The 18,780-nt window shown below is 53.3% G+C and overlaps 1 protein-coding gene and 1 pseudogene across 2 annotated transcripts in view; one reads left to right on the top strand and one right to left on the bottom strand.

Moving 5' to 3' along the window:
• LOC309832422 (coronin-7) overlaps nt 1–12,445 on the bottom strand; it is a 57,380-nt gene extending 44,935 nt beyond the window's left edge. Inside the window, exons 1-6 of the mRNA XM_082670179.1 lie at nt 12,346–12,445; nt 9,877–9,973; nt 8,991–9,065; nt 4,647–4,717; nt 4,088–4,271; nt 1,532–1,608 (exon numbers count right to left, since the gene is read on the bottom strand). Coding sequence (XP_082526305.1) covers nt 1,532–1,608; nt 4,088–4,271; nt 4,647–4,717; nt 8,991–9,065; nt 9,877–9,973; nt 12,346–12,405 — 564 coding nt within the window. The 5' untranslated portion in view covers nt 12,406–12,445. The remainder of the gene's footprint in view (nt 1–1,531; nt 1,609–4,087; nt 4,272–4,646; nt 4,718–8,990; nt 9,066–9,876; nt 9,974–12,345) is intronic.
• Nucleotides 12,446–14,825: 2,380 nt separating this feature from the next.
• LOC309832542 lies at nt 14,826–15,495 on the top strand (annotated as a pseudogene). The gene is made up of 2 exons: nt 14,826–14,897; nt 15,110–15,495. The product of its transcript is annotated as an uncharacterized misc_RNA (transcript).
• The last annotated feature ends 3,285 nt before the right edge of the window (nt 15,496–18,780 follow it).

Genomic DNA, 18,780 nt, shown 5'->3' with positions numbered 1-18,780 from the left:
CTCAGGCCAATGTCTGGAGCCTAATGTTTAATAAACCAAACAGGGGGGAAAAGTGGATGAAGACCAGGAAATGGGGCTTCCAAGAAGGCAGAGAGAAGAGAAAGTGGGAAATAGGATCCTCCCGTGTATGCAGGCCCCACATTTTCTCTTCAGAGGCATCCTCAACCCCACCCCAGCCAGCTCTGGTCCCCACCCCCCCAGCCACGCTTCCTGGAAGAGCCCTTGCAGGCTCCTTCCTCGCCTCCCACCTTCTTTCACGTGTAGCTTCAGGCAGCAGACACCCTGCAAGCTCCTGAAGGTCTCACGACCCAAATCCACAGGTATGTGTCAGCCACGTCTTCTCAGACCCTTCCCGTGTTCCCTGGACGCCCTCTAGCCTAGTTCTCAGGGCTTCCTTCCTCCCACCAGGTGCTCCCCCGTCTCCTCGCAGGTTCTGGTCCTTCCTCAGGCTCCCTCTGCCTCTGCTCTCAACCCTTCTCTCCCACTCAGGGCACTCTCATCCCTCTGCAGGTGCCACATAAACACAGACGCCACCCAGGCCTCCACCTTCCGCTCAGACCACTGCCAGAGCCAAGTGCACGGACTCAACTGACACCTCCGCCCAGACCTCCCTGGCACCTCCAACCTGCGGAGTGCCCAGTCTTGGTGGCAGGCCTCCTCCAGCCTGTAGCCCAGGAGCCGGCCTCGGGCCCCCCCACCCCTCACACACAGCCCACCACCAACCCTACAGCTCTCTCCTCCCCAGCTCCCTCGTCCCCGCCTGCAATTCTCTGTCCACACTGCAGGAGGGGAGGCTCAAAATGCAGATCTGCTCGCCTCACACCTCAGCCACCCACCTCTGGTTTTAAAAACACTCCAGTGCTTTCCTGTTGCTTCTGTAGTAACAAGCACGACCCTGTGTACGCAGCTCTGCTCTCTGCCCCCAGCACGCTCCCCCTGCCCCGCACCATGAACCCTTCCCTCACAGCCCTTGCCAGAGGCCAAGCCTCCCCTGGCCTCTCCAACCACTCAAAGCACCTCATGTCCCTCTTTCACAGCCTGGGTCACAATTATCCTTTTATCTGTACGATCCCTGGACCCACATCGGCCACCCCCACTAGCACAGGACTCAGTGGGCACAGGACCTGGCATCACTGAGGACCCTGAGGCCTTCTGACTGGCCGGAGGGCCAGCACAGTGCCCAGCTGTGGACGCTGCCTAACACGACCCTCACGGAGAGGCAGGAAGTTTGGACAAAGCAGCCAGGCAGCCAGGTGAGGCTGGCTGAGAGTGGTGTTGGGAGCCCCAGAGGTCCAGTGTGGGTCTTTCTTTAGTGGGGTGGGGGCTTCAAGAGACAGGTATGAGCCAGAGGCATGAGGACAAGGAAGGTGAACATCTATCCTGGCCTCAGTTTGCTGCTGCCCCACAAGTACTGTCGAGTCTGACAGGTACAGCCCAGGACACGGGCTCTGCGACACAACAGCCCTGGCAGAGCTGCGCATGCCTCAGGCCCCCCACAGGCACTTACTCAAGTCTCATCGCCCACCCTTACCTTACATGTTGTGCCCACCAGGGCTCCGTCCCGGCTCCAGGTGGCACCCTGCACCAGGTCCCCGTGGGCCGCCAGCTCTGCAGAGAAGCGGCCAAGGTCAGGAGGGGTCCAGAGTCCCCCCAACCCTGTCCCATGCAATGAGGGCATCAGGGAAGCGGGCGCAGGCAGGCCTGGCTTGGGGGTAATTCCGGGAAAGGGGCAGCAGCAGCGAGGGTGCTTCAGGCAGAGGAGCAAGGGCAGCAGCTCCTCCCAGATTGGGGGGGGGAATGCTTTTGTTGGGGGGGTGCTTCCTTCAGCCCTGCCCTCCTCAGGCCACGCTCCCACTCCCTTCCCAGGCTCCCTGCTCCTGGGCCACCCCACTCTGCTCAATCACCAACATCCCCCCAACCCCCACAGACCACGGACATGTCACACACACACCCGCCCTGGGCCCCTACTCGGGCCATCCCCATTCCCTCCCCCCACAGCGTGACAGTTTTAAAATGTGTCCACAAATTCTTTGACACTCCTCCTGTTATAGACCGAATTGTGTCCCCCACAAAAAGATGCTGAAGTCCTAATCCTCAGCACCTATGAAGGTGACTTTATTTGGAAATAGGGTCTTTGCAGATGATCCACTGGGGAGACCTGAGATGATGATCAAGTTCAGCTGATATTGCTAGAATGGACCCTAATCCAGTATGAACGGTGTCCTTGTGAAAAGGGAAATCAGAGAGAAGATGCATACACAGAGAGAAGATGATGTGAACAGAGGGAAGACGGCCATCGACATGCCCCAAGAAACACCTGAAGCCACAGAAGCTGAGAAGGGGACCTGAACAGATTCTCCCTCACAGCTCAAAAGGAACCAACCCTGCCAACACTTTAATTTTGGACTTCTGGTCCCCAGAATCGTGAGACAATAAATTTGCTTGTGGTACTCCGTTACGACAGCCCTAGGAAACTAACATCTCCTTTCAAAATGTGGGGCCTGATTCCCTTCTTCTTGAGTGTGAGCAGGACTCAGAGACTCACTTCTAACAAAGAGCATGTGCCTTCCAAAGCTGGGGCGTAAATGGCACCGTGGCCTCCTCCTTGATGCCTCTCTTGGACTGTCCACCAGGGGAAGCAGCTACCATGTACTGAGGGCACTCAAGCAGCCCACAGAGAGGCCCATGGGGGAGAACCGAGGCCTCCTTCCCACAGCCAGCACTGTGTGAGTGAACCACTTGGGAAGCGGATCCCTCCACCCCAGTCCAGCCTTCAGATTGACGGCAGCCCCAGCTGACAGCTCAACTCCAACCTCATGAGGAGCCCTGAGCCAGAGCCACCCAGCTAAGCTGCTCCCAAATCCCTGACATTCAGAAACTATGAGATGATAAACGTTACCAGCTGTTATAAGCCTCCAGGTTTCGGGGTAATTCTATTTGCAGCAATAGGAAACTACTATGACAAGGTCTACTCCCCCGAGGTTAATCCCAGCCCTGTCACCTGCTTGCACTGTGGCCTTGGCCAAGTTATTTAACCTCACCTCACCTGTAGCAGGGAACGGCAACACCCCCCCACATGAAGCCCTCAGCACAGCGCTGGGCACACGAGAAGGGCTTGAGAGATGCTAGTTACAGCTGGGGTGACTCTGATGACACACTGCCAGGTGGCCTGCACCAGGTTAGGGTGGTCTCCTCCACTGCACCAGCAGCACTTTGGGGGCAAGTGGCACAAGACGGCTCCTCAGTCAGGAGGGAGTCCCTCAGACACCCCGTTACACTGTCGGCCCTTGGTGCTAGCCCCAGAAGTGGGGGTATCACCATGGTGAGCCTGGCTTGGGGGTAATTCCGGGAAAGGGGCAGCAGCAGCGAGGGTGCTGCTCATAAGGTCATGAGGGTGGAGTCCCATGAAAGGTATTAGGCCTCTTATAAAAGAGGCCCCAGAGAGCTCCCTCACCCCTGCTGCCGCGTGAGGACACAGCCAGAGGACGGCCATCTGTGAATCAGGAAGCAGGTCCTCACCAGACACTGAATCTGTTGGTGCCTTGATCTTAGACTTCCAGCCTCCAGGACTGTGAGAAATAAATGCCTGTTGTTTATAACCCACCCAGTCTGTGGGATTTTGTTATAGCAGCCCAAATGGACCAGGACAATATACACTGGGAAAGTAAGAGAAGCAGCACCAGGGGGAAGGGGATGTAGAAACAGCAAAATTCTCATCCCCTAGAGGAGAAATCAGTAGTTTGTTTTCAAAACTGAAATGTCACACAATTCAAGAAATAACAGTATAAGTAAGTTACTTAGACATATGGAGGAAAAAGCAGAAAAAACAGCTAAGTGAGATGAAAACACATGTCTATGGGATTTAGGGAGGGATGGGGTGTTTGTAACAAGCCTTGTAAAATTATATGTAATATATACACACACATATACAAACATACACATACACACACCCGTATATATATGTATATATATCACATACATGTGAAACTTTGTTACGTGTCTTAAAAGTCATGTTACCAAAATCATAAAGGAACAAAGTGCTGCCAGACGGGGCTGCCCAGGGAGGGACAGTGAGTGTGGCCCATACCTGTGAGGGGCTGCTGCTTGGCGGCATCCCAGACCTTCACGGTCTTGCCCGCCGCGCTCACCAGGACGCCATCTGCGGTGGGGTGGAACTGCAGCACCTCCACCTGGACGTCCTCAGGGCCCAGCACCAGCCCAGGCTCTGAGGGCAGTGCCCTGCCAGGGGCAGGCAGTCGCCAGAGTTTCATCTGCAGGAAAGAGCGAGTCCGTGAGCCCAGGACTGGGAGGGGCCTCGCTGCCTCCAGCCAGCCTTGCCCCGGCTGCCCTCTACCCCAGGGGAAGGGAGGGGACGGGCTCAGGGTCACAAGGTGTGGTTAGGGGCCGAGGGGAAGATGTGGGAGTGGGGAGAGCCAAGCGCACTGCTCCCCCAGCACCACAGGCCTGCTGTCCTCAGGCAGCCGAGCAGCAGAACGCAGGTCATGGCCACAGCTCAGGGTAAGCGCACGGGAGCACACGGGAGCTGGCGTGGGTTGAGGAACTTAGCAGGAGGGGCTGGACTGCAAACCAGCAGGGCCCTGGTGGTTCATAAGGCCTGGAATAGCTCTTCCAGCCGCTCCACTCACCGTCCTGTCGGCTGAGGCCGTGGCCAGGAGGAAGTCATCAAAGGGAGAGAAGTCCAAGTCCGTGACCAGGTCTGAGGGAGAGAAACAGCTGACACGGGCCAGACATGGGCCAGATGTGGGCCCGCCGGAATGTCCTGTTCCAGCCCACCGTGCCCTCTCCCAAGGCCGGGACCCCGGCCCAGGGCCTCTGAGCTGACCTCTCTGCATACATGGCAGCAGGCTGAAAGTCCTCGAGGGGAGGGCACCTCTAGAGACCACAGGCCTATGCTACAGGCCCCCGCCTGCAACACACATCCCCAAGAGTCCTGCATCCCAGGGTGGTCAAGGGCCCATCACTGGGAGGTTGGCAGGATGATGGGCAGGAAGCTCCTTGGATCACCAGGTACCTGCATTCGCCCAAAATCCAGAACCCAGCTCAGGTGAATGGATACAAGCGCCGGCCCCCACAGGATTCACATATAGGACAGACTGGAGGCCATCCAGCCCTAACAGACGCTTATCACATCCACAGGGAGACACACACTTCTCTGCAAATGCAGCAAGAGGCGGGCTGTGAACTCAGGGGGTCCCCAAGGTCAGGGGTCAGAGGAGGCTTCCTGCAGGGGGCACAGTGGGCCCTGGAGAATATGGAGGATGGCACAGGTTAGGACATCGGGTAGGCAGGGGGCTGGAGTGACATGCCTGACCTAGGAGTTCTCTGCCCCTTGACAAGTCAGGGCTGGCCCACCTACAGGAGTGAACCTGACCCAAGCCCAGGCAGCCAGCTTCTCTCTGCAGGGAGTTAAACCAGGAATGGGAAGCCTAGCGACAGGGTGCCTTAGGGACTGGCCTGGGTGGAGAGCAGCCAGCTGGGAGGGAGCTGTCAGCTCTCAAGCCAGGACCCTCCTAAGGCCTGTGCGTCCAGCTGCTCCTTCAGTTCTGGAAGCTCCCCAAGAGTCTCCCAAATCCCTTTCTGGCTTAAGCAAGCTGGAGTTAGTCTCTGTTCTTTGCAACCAAAGAACCTAAACTGCTCACCTCCGGGGGGTCGGGAGGGGAGGTGGGGCACAGAGTGAGGTGGGGCTCTGGAGTGAGCCAGAGCCCAGAGGGGAAGTGAGACTGGGGGTTTCAGGGGGACAGAGACAAGGCCAGGGCTCAGGTGTGGGGGCAGTGGAGATGTGAGCAGGACGGCCAGGCCCAAGTCACCAGAGCAAGGAGCACAGTGACCATCCCTACTGCCAGCCTCCCCAGGGGGGCCGAGCAGGTACACTTTCCTCCCAGGCCAGAGACTGACCCTGGGCATCCTGCCAGAGGAGACAAGGAAGAAAAGGGGTGGGGACTTCCCTGGTGGCGCAGTGGCTAAGAATTCACCTGCCAGTGCAGGGGACACAGGTTCAATTCCTGGTCTGGGAAGATCCCACATGCCGTGGAGCAACTAAGCCCATGCGGCACAACTACTGAAGCCTGCGTGCCTGGAGACCGTGCTCCGCAACAAGAGAAGCCCCCACTCACAACTAGAGAAAAGCCTGCGTGCAGCAATGAAGACCCAATGCAGCCAAAAAAAATAAATAAAATTTTAAAAACTTAAAAAAAAAAAAAAAAAAGGAAGAGAAGGGGCAGACGGGAAGAGGCACACCTTGGGACAGCCCTAACCCGGACTCCTGGCCACGGAAGCCCTACCACCCCACCCTGCGGGCTCCTCACGGAACAGGGCAGGGCCCAGGCTGGGTGCAGACGCTGGCACCCCCAAGGGAATGAGCAGTGGTGATGTGGCCCATCTGAGTGCTCAGTTGTGCCTGCAGGCTTGTGGCCTTCGTGTGTGTTTATCTCACCAAATCCTCACAACAACCCATCAGGATGGCACTGTGGTGTCATCCCCAACTGGAGGAAGAGGACACGAGGACAGAGAGGTTAAGTAACCTGCCCATAGCTGCACAGCTAAGAAGGGGCAAGGCTGAGGGTCAGGCAGGCAGTCCAGCTTCAGAACCTCCATCTTCACCACAACACACGGTGTTTCCCAACTCAGAGCAGGCCCCCAGCCACCACCCCACAGCCCAGGCATGCAGCAACACTCTCTAGATGCTTCCCAGCCTTCTGCTCCCCTGGACCAAAGGGCCACTTGGCCCTGAGCCAAAAGGCAGAAGGTGCCCCTGAAGGCAGGGTGCCCTGAAGTCAGGGCAGCAGCCAGAACCCAGGCCACCACAGTTCCCCCCACCCCACCAGCACCTAAGAGGGCAGACCGGTGCCTGGTGCCCAGACAGCAGGTTCTGAGGAGCTGGAGCTCAGCTACCCTCAGAGCAGCTTTCTGGCAAGGCTGCTCCTGCAGGGAGAGGCTCTGGATAGCTGGAGCCACAGTGAGGCTACGATCTGCCAACACAAGCCTGGTTCCCCAGTAACAGGGGGCCCACCACCTTGCAGACAACACCAACTTGAGGCCACTTCCCCATGAGGAAAAAGCATCAAGAAGCAAACAGCATGGTGCCTAAAAACACCTGGGTTCCGATTCTGGCTCTGCCAGCAGCAATGCCAACACTGCTAAATTCTTTAACTCTTTGAGCCTCAGTTTTCTTAGCTGAAAAACTGGTTATTTAAAAACCTACTTCGGAAAAAAAAAAAAAAACCTACTTCGGGGGGCTTCCCTGGCGGCGCAGTGGTTAAGAGTCCGCCTGCCAATGCAGGGGACACAGGTTCGAGCCCTGGTCTGGGAAGATCTCACATGCCGCAGAGCAACTAAGCCCCTGCACCACAACTAATAAGCCTGAGCTCTAGAGCCTGTGAGCCACAACCACTGAGCCTGCGTGCCACAACTCCTGAAGCCCGCGCGCCTAGAGCCTGTGCTCTGCAACAAGAGAAGCCACCACAATGAGAAGCCCGCACACCACAACAAAGAGTAGCTCCCACTCACCACAACTAGAGAAAGCCCATGCGCAGCAACGAAGACCCAACGCAGCCAAAAAAAAAATGAGGGATGAGAATGGATGAGAAAGCAGACTTCATCTACGTGCTACAACATTAGATGGATCGCAAAAACATCATTCCAAACGTAACAGACCAGATTCGAAAGACTATGTATAGTGTGAATCCATTTATGTGAAACGTCCAGAAAAGGCCAGTCTGTAGAGCAGAAACCAGCAAACGTTTTCTGTGAAGGTTGGGATAGGAAACATTTTAGGCTTCGAGGGACATACAGTCTGTCTCCTTAACTCTGCAGTTGTTGGAAAAAGCAGCCACAGACGGTAAGTCAATGAAGAGGCGTGGCTGTGTTCCAATAAAACTATTTACAAAGACAGGCAGCAGGCCAGATCTGGCCACACAGTAGCTTGCAGCCCCTGCAGCAGAGGCAGAAAGATCAACGGATGCCTGAGGCTGCAGCGCCCAAGGCAGAAACGCATTAACTGCCAAGGGGCACAAGGGGTCTTTCTGGAATAATGCAAATGTTCTAAAACTGGATGGTGGGATATGCAACCCTGTAACTTTAATAAAAGTCATCGAATCCTTCACTTAAAACAAGTAATATTTATAGTATGTAAATGATACCTCGATAAAGTTGTTTCAAATTTTAAAAAAGGATTAGGTGAGAAAACGCAGATACAAGCTTAGCACCCGGGGAGCTCTCCATCAGTCTTCACTACTGTCATTTTATTAACCACCACCATCTTCATCAGGACTGCTACACTGAGCTGCACACCCAGACCAGGGACGAAGGATCAGCCCCCTTCCCTCACCCAAGGCTGCCCAACAGGCAGCCAGGAGCGCAGTCCAGAGGGTCTGGGCCCATGGCCATTGCAGCTGGACAGGGAAATGGGAGGCAGCTGGGCCAGCGCTGCTGTAGCCCAAGGAGAGCAAACTGTTCCCTCAAAGCAGGCAGGCTGCCAGATGGACTGCTGGGCGCCCCCAGAAGCAGCTGTAGTGGTGGACAAAAGCTCTCTTTGTGAGGGCCCATCTCCGGCCCTGCAGCCCAACCAGCCCCCTCCTTGGAGCGCCCTGCACAGCCTGGCTGGAGAGGATGCCTGGTGGTGAGAGGTGATCTGCTGGGCTCCAGGTGAACACACAGAGCTAAGAACCACATAGGGTTGAGTCTTCTGCAGTGATGGGGAGCATCAGCCTGGAGCCTGGCACTGGCCGGTGCATATCCCCCTCCTTCCAGCCTGACCACCTGGAGCACCCAGCTTCCCTCCTCTCTGCCCAGGGCAGAATTCTCAACCAGGAACCAGCCTTCCAATCCGGACCCCATCTGTCAGAAGGCACAGTGAAGAGAACAGGAGGGATCCAGCCAGCCACAAGGCTGTGGGACCAGGTGAGTATGAATCCTTGGCCCCAGGTCGGGAAGGGCAAGTTCCAGGCTTTCTGGGTCCAGTCTCCACTCACCTGAATGGCAGCCCAGGTGGGTCACATGTCTCTTGTCCTCTCCCTGGCCTTCCAGAGGCACAATGCCCAGCACGCCTGTCAAACAAACACGGGGACTCTGACTTCAGGCCTAATAGGGATCTGTTACCCAGGACTCCCAGAGCACACAAGACCCAAATGCTCAGCCTTGGACCTTCCCAGAGCCTCCACCAACTGTAAGGCCACACCGTTTGGGACAGAGTGATTGGCAGAGGTTTCGGTTCCTGCCCCACACAAGAGCCTTCCGTGACATCGACTGTGCAAAGACACTAGGGTAAAAGGTTGTCTCTTTAAGGCACTGTGGGTCATAAGCAGTCAGCTTGGGGCTACCAGTTGCCACCTTCCCAGCTTTACCTGAGAAAGAAGCCCGCACCCAAGGGCAGCAGAGCTGAGGAACAGGGAGAGAGATCAGGATACAGTGAGATACAGCTCTGCCTGAAGGCTCTGGAATTCTTAGTTCTATAAACCAAAAAGGTATCCATTTCTTGCTTAAGTCAATTTGAGGTCTGAGTTATCACTGACAACCAAAAGAGTTTCAACCAACACAGGGAGCTTTGCATTTGTATTGACCCCAGCTGCTCCCAGAAGAGGAGTGGATTGCATATGAGGATAGCTGGAAACAAAGGCGACAGCCCCCTCCCCACCCTCCAGGCCAAGCTCTTGAAGACCAAGCCAACACGTTTATACAAAGTGTGCTGGCAATGCCCAAAGCAAAGGCAATCTGCCGACTGCACATTGACCAGTTTGCAGGGGTCTAAGGCCTTCATGGTGCTGACCTCTGAGTCCTGAGAGGCCCCTCCAAGCCTCTGGCCCCACCCTACCTAGGGTGACAATGTCTGAATTCCCACAACCATGTTCACCTCCCTACCTGGACGGTCAGAGTTGAATGCAATTAAGCTGCAGCTGGCTTTGATATGGTTCCCACATGAGGGGACAGTTCCTGCTCGAATGTCACTGATCCAGGTCTGAAAATAAAGAACAAAAAACGTGTTGGCCAGGGCTCTGCCTAAAGCAAGGGGTAGGGCATACGGCATAATCCAGGGAACTCTACCTTAAAGCTGCACCATTAGAGATGCATTCCTTAGGATCAAACCCTGTCCCCACTCACACAGTCCCTTAGAAAATGCAAAATGTCCTTGAAATGATAACCTGTCATTAAGGGGTTGATTTTCCTTATTAAATAAGTTCTCTAATAAGGGGGAGGAAGCTGTCAGAAGGAAGCTTAGGCTGAACAAAGTCAAGAGGCTAACTGGGCAGTGTGTGTGTTGGTCGGAGGTGGAGGGGTTTGATTCTGTTCAAAGGGAGAGAAGCAGAGAAAGGAGAAGTAAGCACCTAAGGTAGAAGACAGACTTGACTTCCTCAGCTGCATTGCTGAAGGCCTCCACCAAGTACAGGGTCTCTTCCAAGCCCCAGGAGAAAACATTCAAGCTAAGAGAGGGGAAAATAAAGGCCTTTCCACGAAGTCCCATAGTCAGGTGAACGATGCACCCCCATAAAAAGGCAATAAGGTTAACACCCACATACGTAGAGGAGTAGAGGAACACTTTTTCTAAAACGGAGGTCGGCGGGGTCCCAATGTTTCCTGTTGGTTTCAGCACTTCGCAGCATCCCTGCCGCCTGATGATCGAGCACCCACATTTCCCAGCCCACCCACTCACAGTGTCCTGGAAACCACCCCCACCATCCAAGTTTCTAGTTCAATGTTCATCTGCCACGGGTAGAACATTACCATCTTGCATTATTCTCCCCTCCTGATTCATGTTTACTGTACAAATATAGTGACAGGAAATATCTTTGAAGAGAACCCATCACCTGCTCTCCCATCTCCCTAACATATAAACCGTTTTAAGCTCTCCCTGTAATCCCTAATTCCATGCCTGTCTGTTTACCTTGTTGGACTGAGATCCACCCAGAAACAAGCCCCAGAGCTCCTCAAGTACACTCCAGACCCCTCCAAGCATTACTGCACTCAGAGCAACGGTCTTAATGCAAATGTGAGAACCTCTCCACCACCAGTCCCCCACACCCGCTTCAACCTTTCGATGGCTCCCCACTGCACTCAGAGTAAAACCCAACTTCTTCCTGTGGCCCTCGGGCTCTGCAGGCCCACTATGGACTCATCTGACACCATCCTTCCCTGTCACTGCCCTCCATCCACCCGGGCCCACTTTCCTTCTTCCACCAGGCTCTTTCTCACCCCATTCTTCCTATGGCTGGCTGCTTCTCACCCTTCCTGACTTAGCTTAAATGTCACCTCCTCCCAGCAGCCTTCCCAGACTATCCTACTGAGGTTAACCCCACCTCTAGGTCCATCTCCATCTTCATCTTCATCCCAGCCCCTCATGTGTGTTCTTCAGTGCACTTATTAAAACCTGCATTGCCCTTGCATGCCTGTCTGCTTTCTGGCTGTCTCCCTCAAGAGACTAAGCATCAGAGAGGAAGGAAAATGCTGTCGTGTTCACTGCTGTGGTTCCAGCAGCTGGACACAGCACATGGGACGTGCCCAGGAAATATGATCCAGAGGATAAAAACCGGGTTTTTGCTCCAGGCTGCCCTCATGTGAGATGGTCCCTGATGGGGTCACCAGAGGTCAGTTCCTAGGCTTCATTATTGGAAGACACTCACAGGCCTCACAAATAATGTTTCGCTGCAGACCAAGGATGGCATCATCTCTGAAGCACACCCCTCATCAGGCCTGCTGCGCTTCCAGGGGACCGAGGTGCCCTCCCACCACCTGGTTCAGCTCTTCCTCTGGGCTCCACCTGCTCGGGCTTCCCAGGCCCCACCCAGCCTTTGGCAGCATCACCCCGAATAGGGGAAGAGCTCACGCCAGCCGCGAGAGGAAGCGCCAGCGGAAACCCGAGGGAGGAGCGCGCTTCTGGCCGAGGAGCTCCCCCTCTCCAGCTGACACACCCAGACTCGCCAAGACCAGGGCAGAGAGGGGCATGTCTCTCACATCCCAGCCCCGGGCAGGGGCGATCGGGGCGGCAGGGAGGAGGAGCCGCCCGGCTCGGGGCGAGGCCGACCGGAAGCCGGGAAGGCAGGCAGCCTCGCAGGCTTCAGGCCTTGGCCCCACTGGGCTGGCTGCGCCGCCTCGGTGGTCCCGGTGCGAGGCGGCCGGGCCAGCGGACCGCAGGGCTCATGGCGAGGCCAGAGAGTGTCCCGGGAGCGCCAGGCTCCGACCACCGCGCGGCGACGGACGGCCCGGACGACGGCCCCGGGCCTGAAGGGGGGGCGCCTGGGCAGGCGGGCTCGGGGCGGGGGGAGGGTCCCCGCGCTGGGCCAGAGGAGGGGGAGGGGTGGCCGCTGGGCAAGGGGCGATGGCAGCCGGGCTCACCTCGCGGCGGGGCGGCCGAGCTTCCGTATGCCGGAACTTGGACACCTTGAAGCGGTTCATGGCGGCGGGGACCGCGGCGGGCGCAGCTTCGAAGACCCGAGCGTCGGCTCTCAGGTGCACCGCGAGCAGCCGCGACTCCCGCCTCCTCCCGCCCCACCCACGGCCCGCCGCTCGCGGCCACGCCCCTACGCGTCTCAAGCCAATCGCAGCCCGCTCCGGTCCACCGAGCCACTCCCCCAGCCCCTCTCCCTCCGCGCGCACGCCGAGGGCCCCGCCCCCAGGCCAATCGCCGCTCGGCCTCCCCTGGAGGCCACGCCCCGATGCCGAAGGCCTGGCCGCGCGGGTCCAGAGGTCACGTGCGGCGCGTTGTCCGCCCGCTATCCCGCCGGGCGTGCGGGACGAGGGGCAACAGCTGTGATTTTGTGGCCAGGGATTTACCTCGGGAGGCTTTCCAGTGTGCGGGGCACGTCCTTCCCCGGGAGGAGGGAAAGCAGAAGTGAACTAGCTCCACTTAGGAGACTGGGAATAACTCTCAGGGAGAGAAGGGCCGCTGGCACGGGTCACACAGATAGTGGCAGCGGAGGGGAGCCCAGGTCTGATGCAAATCCCTGTCCGTGGGACCTACTCTATAGGCTCCGCATCCCACCCACCCTGCTTAGGTCATGTGGGCTCGGTAGGAGCGGGGATGGAGACTTCAGCGTCCCCTTATAAGGGCGAGTCAGGCCTTGGGCGCGGTGGGGCAAAACTCCCTGAAGGAAATCAATCAATTACAGATAAGCTGAAAGGGCAGGAGATAAGGGCCATGGAGAATCTCTTAAACAGCAAATTTGCCCAACCGGCGCTGCTTGGTTAGTCCCTGGACAAACCAGGGGCGATGCATTCCACAAGCCTTTCTCTTCGCTTTGAAAATTGACTCCGTGATTCCAGAATATGCTTTCTGCTTGAGAACAGACATAACACCTGCTCAGGCGTGTCTGGAAAGGGGACTTTGATCTGAGGAACGCGAATGATTGGTCGCAACGTCCCGCTGCTGTGAAAATTCGCCTTCCGCAGCCTGCTGCAGACAACAGCCTCAACTTAGGCAGGCTGTCCAGAGGGTAACTCTGAAAGCTTAGTCTGGCGATGGGCACGAATGGACTCCAAAATGCAAGTTCTTTTTTTCAGTTCTCACAGGTAAAATGTGACCACTCAGGGGCCCTTACTGAGTTAAGAGCGACTTTGATCTCCATAAACTAAAGATAGACTGGCAGTAGGGTTGACTGAGGCCTGGGATTTGGAATTCCAAGCAGTCTGGCAGCCACTGGAGTTCAGCTTTCCCATGGCACATACTCTTCAGACTCTGGAATTCCAGCAGCTTTGGAAAAGGCACCATCAGTACAGTCTTGAGTTCGTGTGGTGTTCAGTTACTGCAGGTGTCGCTTATGCTTTTCTTTTTTTTAATTGTGGCAAAAAAACATATAAAATCTAACATTTTTACCTGTACAGTTCAGGAGTGTTAAAGACATTCACAGTGTTGTGCAACAGATATCCAGAACTTTTTCAAGCAAAGCTGGAACTATAGCCATTAAGCAACAGCTCCCCATTTCCCCTTCTCCCCAACCCATAGTAATCATCATTCTGCTTCCTGTTTCTATGAATTTGACTACTTTAGATACCAAGTATAAGTGGAATCATGCACCATTTGTCTTTTTGTGACTGGCTTATTTCATTGTAATGTCCTCAAGGCTCATCCCTGCTGTAGCATGTGGCAGAATTTCCATCCTTCTTAATACTGGATAATATTCTGTTGCATGTATTTACCACATTTTGTTTATTCATTTGTCCATCAACGGTTACTTGGGTTCACCCACCTCTTGGCTATTGTGAGTAATGCTTCTAAGAACATGGCTGTGCAAATATCTCTTCTGGACTCTGCTTTCAATACTTCTGGATATATACCCAGAAGTGGGATTGTTGGAGCATATGGTAGTTCTATTTTAAATTTTCTGAGGGACCTCCATACCAGATATTGTTTTTAGAATTACGGTTACTAAAAGTTAGGGTTTTTAAAAAATATTTATTTATTTGGGTTGCAATGGGTCTTAGTTGCGGCATGAGGAATCTTTAGTTGCGGTGTGTGGACTTCTTAGTTGCAGCATTTGTGCGGGATCTAATTCCCTGACCAAGGATCGAACCCAGGCCCCCTCCATTGGGAGCACAGAGTCTTACCCACTGGACCACCAGGGAAGTCCTACTAAAAGTTTATTACCATCCTTTACTTACTGTTGGTTGTTTGGTTAATTCTACAGTATGCAGTAACCCCTATTTGCATCAACTGTATTTGACTTATAACTTTCCAGTACGGGGACATTCAGACATTATGTATTGTGGTTCAAATATAAATCAACTGTAGACCTAAAACTATACAATTCTTAGAAGAAAACATGGGGCAAAAGCTTCACAACAACCTTTCCCCTGGCTGGCAGCTTGGAGGCTGCACGATGCCTGGAGTTACTGTAAAAGACGTGAACCAGCAGGAGTTCGTCAGAGCTCTGGCAGCCTTCCTCAAAAAGCCCGGGAAGGGCTTCCCTGGTGGCGCAGTGGTTGAGAGTCCGCCTGCCGATGCAGGGGACACGGGTTCGTGCCCCGGTCCAGGAAGATCTCACATGCTGCGGAGCGGCTGGGCCCGTGAGCCATGGCCGCTGAGCCTGCGCGTCTGGAGCCTGTGCTCTGCAGCGGGAGAGGCCACAGCAGTGAGAGGCCCGCGTACTGCAAAAAAAAAAAGTCCGGGAAGCTGAAAGTCCCTGAATGGGTGGACACTGTCAAGCTGGCCAAGCATAGAGAGCTCTCTCCCTACGATGAGAACTGGTTCTACATACAAGATGCTTCCACAGCATGGCACCTGTACCTCCAGGGTGGCGCTGGGGTTGGTTCCATGACCAAGATCTATGAGGTGTGTCAGAGACATGGTGTCATGCCCAGCCACTTCAGCAGAGGCTCCAAGAGCGTGGCCCGTCGGGTCCTCCAAGCCCTGGACGGGCTAAAAATGGTGGAAAAGGACCAAGATGGGGGCTTCAAACTAACACCTCACGGACAGAGAGATCTGGATGGAATCTCTGGACAGGTGGCAGCTGCCAACAAGAAGCGTTAGAACAAACGATGATGGGTTAATAAATTGCCTCATTCGTAAGAAAAAAGAAAAAGCTTCACAACATTGGATTTGGCACTGAATTTTTGGATATGACACCAAAGGTACAGGCAAAAAAGAAAAAATAGACAAATTGGACTTCATAAGAATTTTTTTAATTTGTGCATCAAAAGACACTGTCAGGGGCTTCCCTGGTGGTGCAGTGGTTAAGAATCCGCCTGCCAATGCAAGGGACACGGGTTTGAGCCCTGGTCCGGGAAGATCCCACATGCCGCAGAGCAACTAAGCCCGTGCTCCACAACTACTGAGCCTGTGCTCTAGAGCCCGTGAGCCACAACTACTGAAGCCCGCACGCCTAGAGCCTGTCCTGTGCTCTACAACAAGAGAAGCCATCGCAATGAGAAGCCCGCGCACCGCAATGAAGAGTATCTTCTGCTCACCGCAACTAGAGAAAGCCCGCGCGCAGCAATGAAGACCCAACGCAGCCAAAAATAAATAAATAAATTTTATTTTTAAAAAAAGAGAGAGATACTGTCAGCAGAGTGAAAGGCAACCCACAGGGTGGGAGAAAATATCTGCAGATCATAGATCTGATAAGGGATTAATATCCAGAATATATAAAGAACTCCTAAAACTTAACGACAACAAAAAACCTACATAGGGACTTCCCTGGTGGTCCAGTGGTAAAGAATCTGCCTTCCAATTCAGGGGACAAGGGTTTGATCCCTGACTGGGGAACTAAGATCCCACATGCCACGGGGCAACTATGCCTGCGTGCCACAACTATTGAGCTCACGCGCCTCAACAAGAGAGCTCGCGTGCGGCAAACTACAGGGCCCACGTGCCCTGGAGCCATCCCACCACAACTAGAGGAGAAAACCCCGCATACCACAACTAGAGAGAAGCCTGAGCACAGCAGAGACCACGCGCCATAATCTCGACAAAGATCCCGTGTGCTGCAACTAACACCTGACACAGCCAAAAAAATAAGGAAAATAAATTAATATTTTTAAAAAGTTTTAAAGAAAAAATCTACCTAATTTTATTTATTTATTTTTTTCCGGTATGCGGGCCTCTCACTGCTGTGGCCTCTCTCGTTGCAGAGCACAGGCTCCAGATGCGCAGGCTCCAGATGCGCAGGCTCAGCGGCCATGGCTCACGGGCCCAGCCACTCCGCGGCATCTTCCCAGACCGGGGCACGAACCCACATCCCCCGCATCGGCAGGCGGACTCTCAACCACTGTGCCACCTGGGAAGCCCTAAACCTACCTAAAAATGAGCAAAGGACTTGATAGATATTGCTCCAAAGAAGATATACACATGGCCAATTAGCACATGAAAAGATGCTCAACATCACTACTCATCAGAGAAACGCAAATCAAGACTACAATAAGTTAACACTTCACACACAGTAGGATAGCTACTATCAAAAACAAAACAAAACGAAAAACAAAACCCAGAAAAACAGAAAGTAATAAGCCTTGAAGAGGATTTAGAGTAATTGGAACCCTTGTACGTGCTTGGTGGGAATGTAAAATGGTATAGACACTGTGGAAAACTTTATGACAGTTCCTTAAAAAATTAAAATAAAACTGCCACATGATCCAAGAATTTCACTTTTGGGTACATACCCAAAAGAATTGAAAACAGAGTCACAAAGAAATATTTGCACGCCTATGTTCATAGCAGCATTATTCATAATAACTAAAACATGGAAGAATCCAAATGTACATTGATGGATGAGTGGATAATCAAAATGTGGTATATACATTCATTGGAATATTGTTTAAAGTAATTAGCTTTTAAAAAGAAAGACAATTGGGGGGCTTCCCTGGTGGCACAGTGCTTAAGAATCCTCCTGCCAATGCAGGGGATACAGGTTTGAGCCCTGGTCTGGGAAGATCCCACATGCCTCAAAACAACTAAGCCCGTGCACCACAACTACTGAGCCTGCACTCTAGAGCCCGTAAGCCACAACTACTGAACCCAAGTGCCACAACTACTGAAGCCCTCGCACCTAAAGCCTGTGCTCTGCAACAAGAGAAGCCACCACAATGAGAAGCCCATGCACCGCAACAAAGAGTAACCCCCACTCGCCGCAACTAGAGAAAGCCCGTGTGCAGCAATGAAGACCCAACACAGCCAAAAATAAATAAATAAGATTAAAAAAAAAAAAAGACAATCGGGAATTCTGTGGCAGTCCAGTGGCTGGGAATCTTCACTTTCCCTGCTGAGGGCCGGTGTTCAATCCCTGGTCGGGGAACTAAAATCCCACAAGCCTCATGGTGCAGCCAAAAAAAAAAAGGAAAGAAAATCTGCAAGATGCAGATTTCATTAGGCATAGATGAAACTTGAGAACAAAAAGATAAATACTGTACGATTCCATTTATGTGGTACTTATAGTACTCAAAATCATAGAGATGGAAAGTAGAATGGTGGTTGCCAGGGGCTGGGGGAGGAGGAAGTGGGGAGTTTAATGGGTATAGAGTTTCAGTCTTACAGGATGAAAAGAGTTTGGAGATGGATGGTGGTGATGGTTGCACAAAATTATACATATATTTAATACCACTGAACTGTGCTCTTAAAATAGTTAAGATGTTAAATTTTATTATGTGCATTTTCCCACAATAAAAAAAATATAAATCAACTATACACCTACTGCAAAAGTTCATTGTAAACCTCCCAGATTTGCTTGATGTCACTTCATTGTTATCCCTGAATTACTTGTGTTTTTTTTAATGTACCATTATGTCAGATGGGCCTAAATGGGCACAGTCAGAAAGCGAGAAAGCCTTTAACCCCCAGAGGTAACAAATGGATATGCCATGGGCTAAATCTGGTCTACAGATATGTTTTAGTGGTTCACATGGTGTTTTAAAAATTGGGAAGCTTCAAAAAAGTTTGGATTTCAGATCTCTTGAAAAACTGAAAGATCTGGCAACACTAGGTCCACATCCCTACGTGGCTAAAATGCGCTGGAGCTGACAGCAACTGCCACTTTTAAAAAATATTTATTTATTTATTTGGCTGCGTAGGGTCTTAGTTGAGGCACATGGGATCTTCATTGCCGCATGCAAGATCTCCATTTGGCATGTGGGATCTTTAGTTGATTACTTTTGGCTGTGCTGGATCTTCGTTGCTGCCCACGGGTTTTCTCTAGTTGCAGCAAGCTGGGGCTACTCTCGATTGGGGTGTGTGGGGTTCTCACTGTTGTGGCTTCTCTAGTTGCGGAGCACAGGCTCTAGGCGCCCGGGCTTCAGTAGTTGTGGCTCGCGGGCCCTAGAGCACAGGCTCAGTAGTTGTGGCAC

This window comes from Grampus griseus (assembly GCF_964374135.1).
Source record: "Grampus griseus genome assembly, chromosome: 14".
In the NCBI taxonomy this organism is placed as follows: Eukaryota; Metazoa; Chordata; class Mammalia; order Artiodactyla; family Delphinidae; genus Grampus; species Grampus griseus.
The sequence above is the reverse complement of the archived record's forward strand: the minus strand, read 5'-3'. Positions and strand labels throughout refer to the sequence as shown.